The sequence below is a fragment of the Fukomys damarensis genome, unplaced genomic scaffold (assembly GCF_012274545.1).
Source record: "Fukomys damarensis isolate Sample0158 unplaced genomic scaffold, DMR_v1.0_HiC HiC_scaffold_19, whole genome shotgun sequence".
NCBI classification, from domain to species: Eukaryota; Metazoa; Chordata; class Mammalia; order Rodentia; family Bathyergidae; genus Fukomys; species Fukomys damarensis.
Genome location: NW_022900931.1, coordinates 64,901,676 through 64,916,763, shown reverse-complemented (window position 1 = coordinate 64,916,763; position 15,088 = coordinate 64,901,676). Strand labels below are relative to the sequence as shown.

Below are 15,088 nucleotides of genomic sequence, written 5' to 3'. Positions count from 1 at the left end.
TGTGTGTGTGTGTGTGTGTGTGTGTGTGTGTGTGTGTGTGTGTGGTGTCTCACCGGGCTGCGGTCAGACCAGGCTGCATCCACAATGCCCTCCACGGCCGAGTCCACATCAGCTGAGTCCAACAGCAGCAGCAGCGACTCCATGCCCAGAGCTAGGCTCAGCTCCAGCCAGTGGCCTGCTAGGCTCTGCCGCAGGACACGTGCCTCCTGAGGGACCCACAGGGCTCAGCCGTGCAGGAGCCAAGGGCCCAGCCCCGTCCACCCCCATCCCAGCCTGAGGGTACCTCTGCAGCTCCACAGAAGACCACCTTCTGCACTCCGGGACAGTGGCCCAGAACGGCCCCCAGGGAGGCAGGGCCAGTGACCACATTGAGGATTCCACAGAAGGCACCGAGGCTCCCTGCCAGCTGGGCCAGGAGGAGGGGCGTTGGGGAGTCCGGGGGTACAATGGTCACCACGGTGCAGCCTAGGGAAGGGGGACAACTCAAAGACCCAGAGGTCTAAGCCCCAGCCTCCTCCCTCGGACCCAGGGGTCCAGGCCCAGCCTCGTCCCTAGACCTGGAACTCTGGGCCTCCAACCTCCTCCTCTTCAAGATCCAAGAGTCAGGATCCCAGCCATCATTTACCCACTGCCAGGGCAGGGCAAATCCTCCACATCATCTCCAGGAAGGAGAACGTGGGTGGTAGGATGAGGCCAATAACTCCTGTGAGGAAAGAATGGAAGTAATGGGGCTGCCACGCTGGATTCTGAAAGAGGTGGCTGGGTCCGGGACTTGGGTCCTTACCCATGGGCTTCCAGCCGGGCAGCACCTCCTCCTGGACATGGGCCTGGACTGCATGGTATCGCAGCAGCTGCTGGGCCAGCGGGACGTCCCCATTGCGAACCTCCCGCACAGCCCGCCCAGTGGCCAGGGAATCCAGGGTCCACAGAAGCTGCTGGTGCTTCTGGATCATCTTGGCCAGCCTATGGAGACAGCAAGGGGATAGGCTGTTCCTAGGGTTACCAGGACTATAATCCCCATCAGCCCCTGGGGCACCTCTACATTTTACCAGAGGCATAGGACGCCAAAGGTTTATGGGAAATGTAGTCTGGAAACTTCTCAAACCCTGGGGGTGTGCTGTATAAGCGTCTTGGCTACCAGTAACCTCCATGCCACCCAGATATTGGGAACTTGACTCTTGGCCTCTAAACTCAACTGCATTTGGGGCAATGGAATCCTTGTCCCTAGTTGCCCCCAAAGTGTGTTAGGGAACAAGTCTGGGAGTACACCAACCCAAATGAACTGCTGAGAAATGGAGCCTTATTGATTCCTGTGGAAATTTTAAGAAACAGGGCCGGGGATTTAGCTCAGGGGTTCGGTGGCCTGCCTTGCAAGCGCAAGGACCCGAGTTCAATCCCTGATACCAAAAAAAAAAAAAAAAAAAAAAATTTTAAAAAAGAGATGCATTTTCATTTCCCATCTCAGGGAATCATGGGAAATGGGTGTCCTGGACACCATGAACCTTGGCTGTGAAATTTTTTTTTTTTTTGAGACAGGGTCTCACTATGTGGTTGAGACTGACCTGGAACTCACTATGTAGCCCAGGCTGGTCTCGAATTGACAGCGATCCTCCTGCCTCAGCTTCCGGAGTGCTGGGATTACAGGCGTGCGCCACCATGCCCAGCTCTTGGCTGTGAATTAATTCAGTGGGCTCCTGGAGTCATGGAGTCACCACGGCCACATTCTGGGGCCACACCTCCTGCTGTATCACCTGGTCAGGTGCTGGGCCCGCTCGCCTCCGGGGACTCCACTCCAGCTTCCCAGTGCATCTGAGGCGGCCTCCACTGCTGCAGCCACATCATCGGGCTCTGCCAGGAGGCAACTGGCCAAATTCTCTCCTGGGGAGAAAAATGAGGGTCCCAGGTGGGAAGGGAGATGGGCTAAGATTCCCAGAGGTTGGCAGCGACTGAAGGCAGGAAGGCTGGTCCCCAGCTCCTCCGTTTGTCTCTGCTCACCCCTGGGATTACCAGGGCACACAAGGGATTTTAGTAGCTAAGAGTGTCAAGAAGCCTCCTCAAGTTTTCGGAACTGGAGTTGGGATGACTATCATCAGGAGAAACTGGAAACCTTGGCCCCTCTCTGACCACTGGCCTCTCCCTGCCCCAGGGCCGCCCCCACAAAAGGAATGGGGTGGGCACAGCTGGAAGATTTCAATGTCCCTCCTGGGGTGGGGTATCTTGTACCTGTGACAGGGTCCTGGCAAGGCACTGAATTCCTGTGTTCCGGCTTTAGCCACTTCCCATTTACATAGTGGCCCAAGAGGCGGTCCTGGGTGTCCAGCCAGGCCTGGGGGAGGGGACAGTTTGGAAGAGGGCTTGTGACACAGCCGGGACAGCTCGGTCCCTATCCAGTCTTCTTGGTGGAGATACTTGTACCCCTTCACCACATCTGCTAATTCTTCCTTTTCTTTTTCATCCGCTGATCCCAGGGCCCCCTGCTCTATGAGTGAGCCACACACCAGCCTCCCTGGTGCCCTCTTTAGTGTGGCAAAATTCACTATTCTAATCCTTTTAAAGACTACAATTTAGCAGGCATGGTCACACACACATATTCGCAGTACTCTAGGACAGATAGAAAGATTGCCAAGATTCTGTTGTTATAAAATTTAAAAAAAATTTTTTTAAGGGCTGGAGATACATCTCGGTACCAAGGCCCTATGTTCAATCCCTAGTCCCACAAACAAGCAAATAAACAAAATTGGTTCAGTGGCCTGTAGTACATCCACAGAGTCGTGCAATCATCACTTCTATCTGCCAGCGTCCCAAAGGCAGCCTGTGCTCAGTACATAGCTCCATCCCCACCTGGCAACCAGGAATCTGCTTTCTGTCTCTGGATTTACCTCTGTACACTTCATGGAAATATGATCACATAGGGCTGGGGATGGAGCTCAGCCGCACCGTGCCTGCCTCGCATGTGCAAGGTCCTGGTTTGATCCCCCGTATGAAGAACAAAAGAGATCACCTAATGTGCTTTTTTTTTTTTGGTTCTGGAGCTCAAACTCAAGTCCTTGCACTTTCAGGGCAGGAGGCGGAACCACTGAGCTAAATACCTGGCCCTGTTTTTTTGTGGTTTTTTTTGGTACTGGGGATTGAACTCGGTCCTTGTGCTTGGGAGGCAGGCAGCGGCACAGATGAGCTAAATCCCCGGCCCATAATGGATTTCTTTTTGAGACTGGCCTCTTTCACTTAGCATAATGTTTTTCAGGTGCATCCATGTTATAGAACATACATTAGGATTTTGCTGTTTTCTTTCTACCAGTACTGGGGATCAGATCTAGGGGTATTCTACCGTTAAGCTGCATCCCTAACCCTTTTAAAATAATTTTTTTTCAGTTTTGTTCAATTGCCCAGGCTGGCCTGGAAGTTTTGATTCTCCTGTCTCAGTTTCCTAAGTAGCTGGGATCACAGGCATGGGACGCCACACCCACACTGTTCCTTCTTCTAGCTGAACGCTACTCCACTGTATTCTGTCCTTCCCTCGGTCTTCGGCTATCTGGGTGGTTTCTGTCAGTTGCCTACTATGTCAGTTGCTGCTATGAGTGCGCATGTCAAAACTCTGCTGATGTTTTGTCTTTTCAGATGCATGCTGGGGAAGACTTGTGGGGCTAGAGGGAAACCTTGTGTGAACTTACTGCAGTTTCCACAGAGGTGCCATTTTACATTCCCGCCAGCAAGTCTCACTGAGTTGGACTTTTCTTTCTTTTGGTTTTTCTGAGACAGAGACACGCTCAGTTGCTCAGGCTGACCTTGAACTCAAGACCCTCCTGACTCAGCCTCCTGAGTAGCCGGGATTACAAGTGTGGCCCACCATGCCTGCCTTATGGACTTTTTTTTTTGGTACTGGAGTCTGAACCCCAGGCCTTCGTATATTCTAGCACCCCACGTTTGGTTTTTGGAGACAGTGTCTCACTATATAATTCAGGCTGGCCTTGAACTCACTGTGTATCCCAAGCCTGCTTCACAATTTTTTTGTTTTGTTTTATTTTTCTAGTACCACGGATTGAACTCAGGACCTTGCACTTGTGAGGCAGGTGTGGTGCCAATGAGCTAAACCCCCAGCCCCCTGCTTCAAACTTGAAGAGATCCTCCTGCCTCACCCTCCTGGGTACTGGATTACAGGTGTGCACCACCAGCCCGACCCCTCTTATTTTATTTTGAGGCAGGATCTTGCCAAATTGCTCAGACTGGGATTGAGTTTGGGATCCTCCTGCCTCAGCCTCCAGAGTGCTGGGATTACAGGCATGTGCCACCACACCTGGCTTAGTTTCAGTTTTTGATACAAGGTCTTGCTATGTAGTTCAGGCTGGCCTCAAAGTCACAGTGATTCTCCTGTCTCAGCCTCCCAAGTGCTTGGATTACAGGTCAGTGCCACCTGCCCGTCTTGGGCCAGGGGTTTCTGAAATTCTTTGCCTTTGCTAAGCCATCTGCAGTATGGCTAAAACCAGTCCCTTCTTGCAGGGCTGTGATGAGAATCAAATGAATTAGTGCACTTTACAGGCCCAGAACAGCTCTACTTCCGGTGCTTGCTATTACTATTTTGGGGGGAGGTTCAGACAGGGTCTCCCTATGTAATCCAGGCAGGCCTTGAACTCACTGCAATCCTCCTGCCTCAGCCTCCTGAGTGCTGGATTACATGAGTGCACCACCATGCCTGCCGGTATATTTTTTATTGTTTTATCCTCCACATATGTTCCAGGTTTCCTTCTTTTCCCATCCTGTTTTTCTTGTTGCTAAATGCAACACACACTTCCACCTGTCTCCTACAAACTCTCTGCTCGTCTCAGCAGCCTCCTGCTTTTCCTCTTACCCTGCAAGCCATTCCTTCTTATTTCTATTTAAAACAAAATGGTCACCTAGAAGTCCCAAACCCAAATGTGCAGGGGGCGGGGGGAAGAGCCATTTTTGCCATAATCATGAACTGGGCATGAGTTATTGAAGAATGCCTTTTATGCCACACCAGCAGCTCCACCACTCAGGGAGGCTGAGGCAGGAGGGTCGCTTGAGTTCCAGACCAGTCTGAACTACATTGTGAACTCTGAGCCAATTTGAACTACATAGCGAACAAACAAACAAACATAAAAAAAACAAAAAGGGCTGAGGATGTAGTTCAGTGGGAAAGCCCTGGGGTGAATCCCCAGTACCTGCGGGGGTAAAAAATGACTGTGAATGCTGTGAAATGTTGTAACTGAGTGGCAGTTGTATAACATTATCTGTTAGGAATAGTCAAATACATCTTGGAAAATAACATGATTTCTGGGATTTGTTTAAAAGACTCAAAGCAAAAAGAAAAATGGGATGGGAAATACTGGATGAAATGTTGATGTCTGCTGAAGTCAACACGGGTAAGTGGGGCTCATAATCAGTGTCAGCCACCCTGGGGATGATGGGAAATCTCCCCCCCAAAAGAAAAATCCCAAAGGACTGTCTTCAGGGTCCCCACAGGTCATGTAAGTGGGACAGAGAGTCTGTGCGGACTGCGAGCTTACAACTTAATTGAAAACAACAGCAACGATTCCGTCCAGATGAGTTTTGTCAGGGAATCGGAGCCAGAGGTTGCCACATTGTGGAATTTTATTTTCAAGAGAAGCTGGAATCCTGGATATTTATTTGGAATTAATTGTCCAGCAGCTGACATTTTCAAAAACAAAGCTCAGGCCAAAAGAAACATGTTTGTTGGTTGAGCCTGACCCAGGGACTCTGAGGTTGTGACTTTTGCTAGTGGGGAAAAAACCATGGATCCAGAATGCAAAGGTCCACACTCAAATTTCATTTCTTTTTTTTCGGGGGGGGGGACTGTGGCTGAGGACTAAACCCAGGAGCTATCTAACACTGAACTACAACCCAGACCATTTTTACTTTGAAACAGGGTTTTGCTTAATTACTCACTCTGGGGTAGAACTTGTGATCCTCCTGCCTTAGCCTCCAGAGGGCTGGGAGTGCAGGTGTGCACCATGACAGCTGGCTGAAGTTTTCATTTTATTTATTTTTGGTTTTTTTGACACAGTTCTCACTGTGTGGCCCAGGCTGGGCTCACACAGTGCTGGGATCACAGGTGTGTGCTACCATACCCGGTGAGTTCCTTTATCTGTCTATACTGATGAATCTTAGGTTTGTCTGCAGATCAACGATCCTGAGGCACAGGTCCAAGCAGTGTGGACCTCCAACCCCCTACTGCGGCCATGCCCAGGCTCTCACACCCTCAGTCCCCTCAGCCCTCCAGATCAATTCTTATTCAGGTCCTGTCTCACCCCTCTGCCCCATCTCCACAACTGCTCCTGCTCCAGGCTCTGGCCACCCCTGCTTCTGCTTGGACCATTGCTCTGCCCCCCCCCCCCGTTAAAGAAGCCCCACTTCTCCCACCTACTGCTGAGGACCCTGCAGAGTCCCCCTCAAGGGAATCGGAGGAGCCTTTGGAGAGGACAAAATCCCAGCAGCCTACTTACTTATGGGGACGCCAAGAGGCCCCCGAGGGGTCACGGAAGGCCCTGGAGGTTCTGAGGACTTGGGGGACTCACGGGGCCCTGAAGAATCATGGGAACTCTTGGGGAGTCTTGAGTAGGGCTGAACACAACACAGACCCCCACAATCATGGGCTCCCCATGGGGGTGTTCGGCGGCGCTGTAGGCAATTACAGTGAATTCTGACATATTCTGGGATTCTGAGAGTTCCCATAAGTCCCATAAGCATTCAAGAGGCCCGAGGAGCGGGGTGTGGTGGCCCATGTCCTGTAATCAATCCTAGCACTCTGGAAGGCCGAGGCAGGAGGATCTCAAATTCGAGACCAGCCTGGAGAATTTAGCGATTTTGTGACTGTCATTAAAAACAAAATAAAAACGGCTGGGGATGTAACTTTGTGCAAAGCCTCGCTTTAATCCCCAGAGTAGGGAAGGGGGAGCAACCCGAGGAAGCACCACGTGTTTTAGGAGTCCCCGATCACCGCGGGAGCCACAGGAGTTCTGAAGCGCCTGGGAAGAACTATGGAGGCTCTGAGGGTCGCCGGAGCCCCACATGAATCCGGAGGAGCCCGAGGGATCACCGGAGGCTGGGGGGGGGGGCTTTAGGAATCAGGCTCCCCTCGAGGGATTCTGAGGAATCGGGTTCAGCACAGAGAAGCTGCACCGCGGTAAGGACAACGAGAGCGGACTGAGCGCGGAGGACACTGCGGAGCCTCACGGGAATTTCTCCCCCTACGCTGGGTCCTAAAGCGCTCCGGAGAGACTGAAACCGAGAGGGGCGGAGCCGCCGAATTGCCGCGGTGGATCACGGGAACTTGCGTTTAAACCACAGTCGCAAGGCCCGGGAAAAGGAGGGAAGCACCGGCCCCGCAGCTCCTCACCAGTGCGCATGCGTGGCTGTCGGGCGCGGGTCCGTACTCCAGAGTGGAGAAGATCTCGCGGGCGCTGGGTCTTTCGTGTGTCGCCGCCATAGCTCGCCTGGACGATCTTCCAGAAAGGACTGCGGTGTGCTCTGACCAAAGAGGAACCTTGAGGTCGGAAGGGTGGCACCACCCCTCCCAAGCTCGAAGGGGCGGGACCAATGAGAAGTGGCCTGGGAGACTGGATTTTGTGTATCCCCGCCCACTCCCTCCAGTCTACTACAGACGGGGGAGTAGGCCTAGAGGGTGACACTGGGAAATGTAGTTTGGAGCTTGCAAATGCCTCAAACCGACGAGGCAGGGGAGACTGGAAATGAGGGTGCACTGTTAAAAGAAGGCTCCGAATTTAGGAGGGTGGCCGTATTAATGTGTCTTCCACACCTCTTTTTGTATTGGAGAAAAAAAGTTCAATTTTAGTCCGAAATCCATTTATATTACTAGGGATCCAGATTTAGCTTCGGAGAGGGATTCCCTGAAGTGATAGTTCAAAGATCAGAAGTCAGTCTTTTAGGATAGACATTAATTTTAAATTTTAGAGTATGGCAGCCTTGACTGCCCTGTCATCTGACCAAACTGGTTGTTAGGTGCGAGCGGAAGTGTGGCTTTAACGAATACAGGAAGAGTGGCATTTGGTAGTCATCTCAGGGTTTATCGATTGGACGAATTGAGAGGCGTGGCTACAGATTTCGGATGTGATTGGTCTGTAATGATTGTTGGCTTGATGAATGAGATTAAATAGGAAGACTGGCTACTCTAATGCTGCGGGCACACTGAGACTGGAAGTGTGGCTTTCACTTACACATTTAGCAAGTTACGGTGTGTCTGGAGATGATGGTTGACCGTAGATTTGACTACTGTGTCTGGTCTAGAATGGAATTATAAACTCAGTCCACATTTTGGTGTCCGAATAAAAAGATGTGTGTCGGGAATCAATTAAAAGCCTGAGAGCAGGCTCCAGAGTTCAGCTCCCAGGGAAGTTTCCCACATCGAAGGTGCTTTGGTCTGTTTCCCAGGGTCATGTCAAGGTCAACACTGCTGGAACCAGAGTTGAGGGAGGCGGAGAAAATGGATGATGAAAAGGCGCGGTTGGAAGAGCTGCTGTTGCAGGTAGGACCACCCAGATTCCTGCGTCCCTAGCTATTAGGGGCCTTGATGCTAGTGATGGGACTACGGCTCCCAGAATGCACTACAGTGACAACAAAGCCTATGGGAATTGTAGTTGCTTAGCTCAGTTTGCTAGGCTTTGAAAGAAATGGGAGTGGGTTTGGGTTTATTCATGTCCTTGAAGGAGGGAGGGGACCTTGAATGTCTCATTTTTCCTGTTACTGACAGTTTTCATATATGAGTTGCTCTATAAACATTTGAGGAACATTGGGCCAGGGATTTAGCTCAACAGTGCCACCACCTACCTCCCAAGCGCAAGGTTCTGAGTTCTGAGTTCAATCCCTGACACACACACAAACACAAAACTCCCCCAAAGAAGGATCTAATTGTACAGACTCCAAAACTAAAGGCTGTTTTACATCACAGGCTTCCAGGGAGCTCCAGCAAGCCCAGGCAACCACACCAGAATCTACACAGATCCAGCCTCAGCCTGGTGAGAAAGACAGAAACCCGGAGAGTGAGAGAATTCTCCCACAGAGAGCAGAACAGAGACCCGGAGGTGGTGGTGGGGGATGGAGTCTGAGGAGACACAGAAACAGCCGGGGGAGAGGGTGGTGGAAGGAGACACGAGAGTGAGACAGAAACCTAGAGGCAGGTGCATGAAGTGACACCCAGGATGGTGATCTAGGGACAGTGACTGAAAGAGAGTGGAGTGGAAAGCAGGACAGACACCCAAAGAGAGGAAGAGGGTCGGGGTCCTCGCACAGGGGAACACCTCTGCGGAAAGGGGACAGAGAGACCCCGGGGCAGGGAGACAGAGCCCCAGCAGAAGGACAGCACAGGAGAGGGAAAGGGTGGAGGGCAGAAGGATGGCGACGGAGACGCACAGGGACAGATGGTCAGGACAAATCCCCTCCCACAGGTTTCTGCATAAAGACCAACTCACTGGAAGGGAAGGTTTTCATCAACATCTGTCACTCTGCCTCCATCCCTCCTCCGGCTGACTTGACCGAGGATGAGCTGCTTCAAATGCTGGAGGAGGACCAAGCTGGGTTCCGAATCCCCATGAGTCTGGGAGAGCCACATGCCGAGCTGGATGCAAGTCAGTGTCCTCAGAGGACCCAGAGTCTGCCCCTTCTTCCTTTTCCCCTAAGACCCAGGATCCAGGGCCTGGGACCTGTTCCATCAGGTCCTGAAACATCTGCCCCCAGTCTGATCCGTGTCCCTTTGGCAGCTTTGGTTCTGCCTACCTGGCCAAACAGGCACGTCCTACCCGACCTGGGGACAGAGGGAAGGAGAGGGCCGGGCGGAGGGCTTCTTGCTCGTTCCCGATCTCCTGGCTTTAGTCTGTGACCAGCTCTTATGCTCTTGTCTCCTCTGTCCTTTTGTCTCCATCACTGTGTGTCCCTCTTTCTCTGTGTGTCTCTTGATCTCTTTGCGATTCACACGTGTCTCTGGAAGCCTTCTGGGGCCAAGCTTTGGGCTGTGTCCTGGGAAATGGGATTTACCAAACCCAGATCTTGTCCCTGAGAAACTCCCAGTTGTGGGTTGGGGGCGAAGGGCACTGATGCTATTTCAGTGTGGTGTGATTTGTGCTGCACTGGAGAGGATGTGGCCCCGGAGGCTCTTCACCGGTACCCCTGGCTTCTTAGAGGAGGACATGCCGGATATAAGACCCGAAGGGACAGGAGCTCATCAGGCAAAGACAGACAAGAGGGTTCTTGGCAGAGGACAGAGGGACCCAGATGTGGAGATAGAAGGATTGGGCGATCAGCCAGTGACAGCTGCTGTTTGGAAGAAATTTAAAGGGGTGACGTTGCTAGGAAGTTTGTTTTTTTTTTCCTGGTACCGGGGATCGAACTTGGGTCCTTGCACTTTTGAAGCAGGCGCCAGAACCACTGAGGTAAATTCCGGGCTGCGGGGTGACATTGCTTGAGGATAAGGAAGCTTCTCTTCAGAGGCTGGAGTCATACCCCACACTCAGCCTCCAAAAGCCAGGCCAGGGGGATTCATGACGGGAGGCCTTGGGGACGTGGCTACCTGGGCAAGAGGGGAGAGGCTGCAGGCTGTGCGGACGCTGGTCCGAGTGGACCGGAAAGTGTTGTTTTGAGCTTGTCACTTCCCAGGGTCTCCAGTTCACGGGGCTGCTATGCCTGGATGGCTTCCTGTGGAGGGTGGGGTCTCACTGGCTGTTTCTCCCCACAGAAGGCCAGGGCTGTACCGCCTACGACGTAGCTGTCAACAGTGACTTCTACCGGAGGATGCAGGTGGGGCGGGGCTCTGGTGAGGCCTGAGCGGGGCCTCTCCCTCCAGATCTCCAGGCCTCCAGGACCGCCCGTCTGCCTCTTTCCATAGAACAGCGATTTCTTGCGGGAGCTTGTGGTCACCATCGCCAGGGAGGGCCTTGAGGACAAGTACAGCTTGCAGCTGAATCCCGGTGAGAGTTGAGGCCTGGGCCTTCAGGCAAGAGTGGAGTCTGGTTTGGGGGCCACCCTTGGAAGACGGGATAGTGTGGGCAAGGATTTTCCTGTTTTGTGGAGGCTGTGGATTCCAGGGGTGTGAGGGGTTTACGCAGAGTGAAGGGTGGGCTGGAGAGCGAGCGTCTAGGTGGGGGCGGAGCCAGGGTCAGCTCCTGGAGGTAAACGGGCGTGGCTTCATCGAACCTTGCTGGGGGCGTGGTCAAACCCGGGTGTTTAGGGAGGGGCCGGAGCCTCTCCTGAATTTCTCTCCTCCGGACTTCCCGAGAGCCAGGAGGACCTGACCCGCGTGGCCTTGGCCTCTTTCCCCTCAGAATGGCGCATGTTGAAGAACCGGACTTTCCTGGGCTCCATCTCACAGCAGAACATCCGCCCCAAGCAGCGTCCTCGGATCCAGGAGCTGGGGAACGTGCACGTGCCTGGCCCCCAGGGGCCTGAGGGAGGGTGAGCCTTCGGGGAGCCCTAAGGACTCCCAGTGCTCATCTGAACCCTCTCTTGATCCTCCCAGCTGCGGAGACAGAACCCCTGATTCAGGAGCCTCCTGTGGCCCGCGCTGGGTAGAGCGGAAGGGACGCTGCTGCCCAGGACCTTCCTGCGTCCTCAGCCCTTCATCCTGTCCTCCTCCCTCCTCAGCCCTGAGAAGCCGCACCTGAATCTTTGGCTGGAAGCCCCCGACCTCCTCTTGGCTGAAATTGACCTCCCCAAACTGGTGCGTGGGCTGGGTGGAGGTGGGTCTGGGGGTTGGGGGTCGGAGCCCAGGGCCTCCTGCGCACTGTGCCCTCCAATAACACGTTTTCCACACGCGAGGCCACCCGGCCTGGTCTGCGCTGAGCAGGGCTGAGTCCACCACATTTCCAGGATGGAGCCCTGGGGCTGTCGCTGGAGGTTGGGGAGAACCGTCTGGTGATGGGGGGCTCCCAGCAGCTGTATCACCTGGACGCCTACATCCCCCTGCGGATCAATGCGGAGGAGAGCAAGGCAGCCTTCCACCGGAAGCGAAAGGTCCCTGCAGAGGGGCCAGGGGCCTGGGACTTTGGGGCCTGGAACCCTGGGTCTGGAAATGGAGGGGCTGGGGCTGGATTTTTGGGTCCTGAATCCTTATTCTCTTTTTCCTCAGCAACTGATGGTGTCCATGCCCCTTCTATCGGTGCCTTCTTAGCCAGAGTGTTTCCCTGTTCTTGGAAATAGAGAAGAGACCGATGAATTCTAAAATTGAAATAAGGGCTGGGGATTTAGCTCATTGGAGTCCTGCTTGCCTCACAAGGTCCTGATTTCAATCTCCAGGAACAACAACAACAACAACAAAAGACACAAAATAAAAAAAATTTGCCTTTCTTCTGACTCTGGTTAGGGAAGGGGGTCTTGGTTGGGAAATGTGCAGGAAGAAGACACTGGGCTTCAAGTTTCTTAATAGTCCTGGGTCCAGCTCAGACCTGGCCCTCTCCCTGTGGACCCTGTGTCCTACCTTCCGGCTTCCAGTCCTTCCCCTTGCTGGTTTGCCTGGGTTCCAGGCCTGCTCTTGCCCTTTCCTGTCACAGCCCTTGGGGCTCCCTAGCACGCCCAGGAGGAAGTCCAACCCTCTCAGCTGAGCATTCGCGGTTCCAAGTAGCTCGGACTCCTTTCTGCCTGGAAATGACCTGTCCCTCACACTGGGGTCAGGTCGCATCTGCAGTCCTCTCACCCAGGAAGTCTCTGATCATCCTCAGCCCTGTGCAGGGGTTTCCTTCCCAACAGGCCCTTCCTGGTCATTTCAGCGACCCCATCTGCACACTGTGACCTTCACTCCCAGCGCCTGGAAACCTGCCTTGCATCATGGCCGCACCAGACTTCCTAGGGCCTCAGCACCAGCCCTAGTCTACCTCCTGGCTTTACAGGGGGTACACTCCTGTCTACTCCCAGGCCCATCCCCACTCTTTTTGCTGCTGGGAAGGAACCTAGGACCTCTCCAGTGCTACACACAGGCTCTTCCACTGAGCTAAACCTCCCAGCACCCTCTCCCCAGCCCTTTTATGGAACATTCTCTGGAAAAAATTTCCAACTTCATATATTTTTTCGATACTAGGGATGGAGAGAAAGACCTTTTACACTGAGCTACAGGATCCCCCTGCCCCCATTTTATTTTGAGACAGGCTTGTTCTACAGGCTGTTGCACAGGGTGGGTTTGAACTTTTTGATCCTCCTGCCTCAGCCTCCCAGAGTGTTGGAATTATAGCTCTGTGCCACGAAGCCAGGCTCCAATTTCATACTTTGGTCTTCCGGGGCTGCGCCTGTCACATAGTAGGTTGGGTTCAACAAGAGTTACCAAAGATCTCCCTCCGTGGTGAGTCTAGGGATAAGGGAGCGGAGGAACCTCAGGGTTAATGTGGAAGAAGGAGGAGGAGGAGGCCAATGTGGCTGGAGCCCAGTGAACTGGGGGCACCAAGTCGGCTCGGTTAAGACTGGTCGGCCAGATGCGGAGAATGCGCGGAGTGTCCACCAGAGGACGCAACGTGACCTCAGTTCGCCGGCTCCGAGAACTATGTCTCCCAGGAGCCCTTCTCTGGAACCCCGATCGTGAAACCCAGCAGTCTCTGGGACTTGTAGTTTCAACAGGGACCCTCTCTCGGCAGACCAGGAACTCATTCCCAGGACCGGAAAAAGCGTGGGGCTGGGTCCTTTCCTCCTTTCTCCGTCTCCATGGTGATGGTTCCGGCGAGGACCAGGATTTGGCATCGGCGGGGCCCCCTTCCCACTCCCTCCTCTTCACCATCTGCTCCTCCCGCACACCTGGCCCCGAGCCGCGGCCGTCGCCGCCTCCGCACTCAGAGCGGGACTCTGTCGCCACGGGGTGGCGCGCGTGAGCGGTTCCGCGGCTGCTCCTCAGACCCGGGCGTTCCGGGCCGCACAGTCCTCCGGGCGGCAGCCTCCTCCTCCTGCGGGATCCGGGGTTTTTTCAAGCGTAGACAACACTGAGACCCAAGGACCCGGCCAGGCCGAGCTGGAGGCGTCAAGCCACGGCGGTCAGCGGCTTCCGGGCTTCTCGGCGCCCGCTCGCCGCGCCGTCTGCGCCTCTCACCCCCTCGTGGGCCGCATCATGAAAATTTAATCCCAAATGCATTTGCACCCGGCGCGGGGAGGCGGTGAGAAAGGAGCGTGCCGCTGGGGATGGACCCAGGACAAGGGCTGGCGAGCTGGAGGAGCCGAGCACCGCGGAGAGAGCCGGGGTTCCACCCAGGGGCGGGGCTCATCCGAGGGCGGGGCTGGGACGGAGGGGGTGGAGCCAGTGCCGAGGGGGCGGGAACGGAGCCAGGGCCTGGGAGGACTCGGGACCCGGGACAGACTCTAGGGTTGGGCACGGACCCCAGAGGGCAAAGCCGGGACTGGGGCCGACGCTTCTAGGGCGAGGACAGGATCTGGGGGCGGGGACAGAGCGCAGAAGGCGGAGCCCGCGCTCAGGGGTGGGGACAGACTCCAAGGGCGGAGTAGCTCCCAGCCGGCTCCGAACTCCGCGCGGGCACATCCCCGAGGAGAGGGCGACAACCCCGAAACTATGGGGTCGCCGCGGATTGTTGGGGTGGACAGAGCTCTAGGGAATGGAGTTCGGAAGGAAGGAAATGGGGATGGGAGAGGAGGCATTGGTGGGGAACCCGCCGAGGAGGGTGATGGAGCTGCAGGGTGTGGGGTTCAAAGAGAAACAGCGACGGAGACCAAAGGTGGAGAAATTGGGCAGGGGGAGGAAAGAGAGGGAACAATGGATGGGTGGAAGTAGGAGCTGGAATCGAGAGGGACGGAGTGCCCTGAAGAAGAGGAAGAAATCTGAAAGAAAACGTGGCAGTGGAGATGACACGAGGTGGACACGGAATTGGGGGTACAGGTGCGGGCGGTGGGACTGGGCGGATGAAAGGCAGAAGAAAGCGCCGGGGAAGACGGAACTGGGGGGATGGGACGCCGGAGATTGGGGGACCCCAGATCTCTCATGGAGAGAACTCAGGTCAGGAGAGGAAATCTGGGTGCGAGGACCAAGGGAGGATGGGACGTGGGGGCCAAATGGGGAAGGGACTCCGTGGGGGCGCTGCGAGTCGGAGAGAACCTAGAGGCGTGGTCCTGGTACGGA

At 54.6% G+C, this 15,088-nt stretch overlaps 2 protein-coding genes across 3 annotated transcripts in view; one reads left to right on the top strand and one right to left on the bottom strand.

Annotated features, from left to right (window-relative positions):
- Aldh16a1 (aldehyde dehydrogenase 16 family member A1) overlaps positions 1–7,662 on the bottom strand; it is a 14,973-nt gene extending 7,311 nt beyond the window's left edge. The window contains exons 1-7 of one of the 2 annotated variants that reach the window (XM_019210094.2): positions 7,376–7,662; positions 2,224–2,326; positions 1,752–1,878; positions 785–963; positions 626–703; positions 284–465; positions 54–206 (exon numbers count right to left, since the gene is read on the bottom strand). In XM_019210094.2, the coding sequence (XP_019065639.1) occupies positions 54–206; positions 284–465; positions 626–703; positions 785–963; positions 1,752–1,878; positions 2,224–2,326; positions 7,376–7,465 (912 nt within the window). In that variant the 5' untranslated portion in view covers positions 7,466–7,662. The remainder of the gene's footprint in view (positions 1–53; positions 207–283; positions 466–625; positions 704–784; positions 964–1,751; positions 1,879–2,223; positions 2,327–7,375) is intronic. The other variant, XM_010640724.3, reaches the window with a different exon arrangement.
- Pih1d1 (PIH1 domain containing 1) lies at positions 7,422–12,175 on the top strand. Its single transcript, XM_010640723.3, has 10 exons — positions 7,422–7,528; positions 8,428–8,521; positions 8,945–9,011; positions 9,441–9,620; positions 10,724–10,785; positions 10,874–10,955; positions 11,310–11,439; positions 11,629–11,704; positions 11,854–11,997; positions 12,113–12,175. Exons 2-10 carry the CDS (start codon positions 8,432–8,434, stop codon positions 12,152–12,154), a joined length of 873 nt encoding a protein of 290 aa, XP_010639025.1. The 5' UTR covers positions 7,422–7,528; positions 8,428–8,431; the 3' UTR covers positions 12,155–12,175.
- The last annotated feature ends 2,913 nt before the right edge of the window (positions 12,176–15,088 follow it).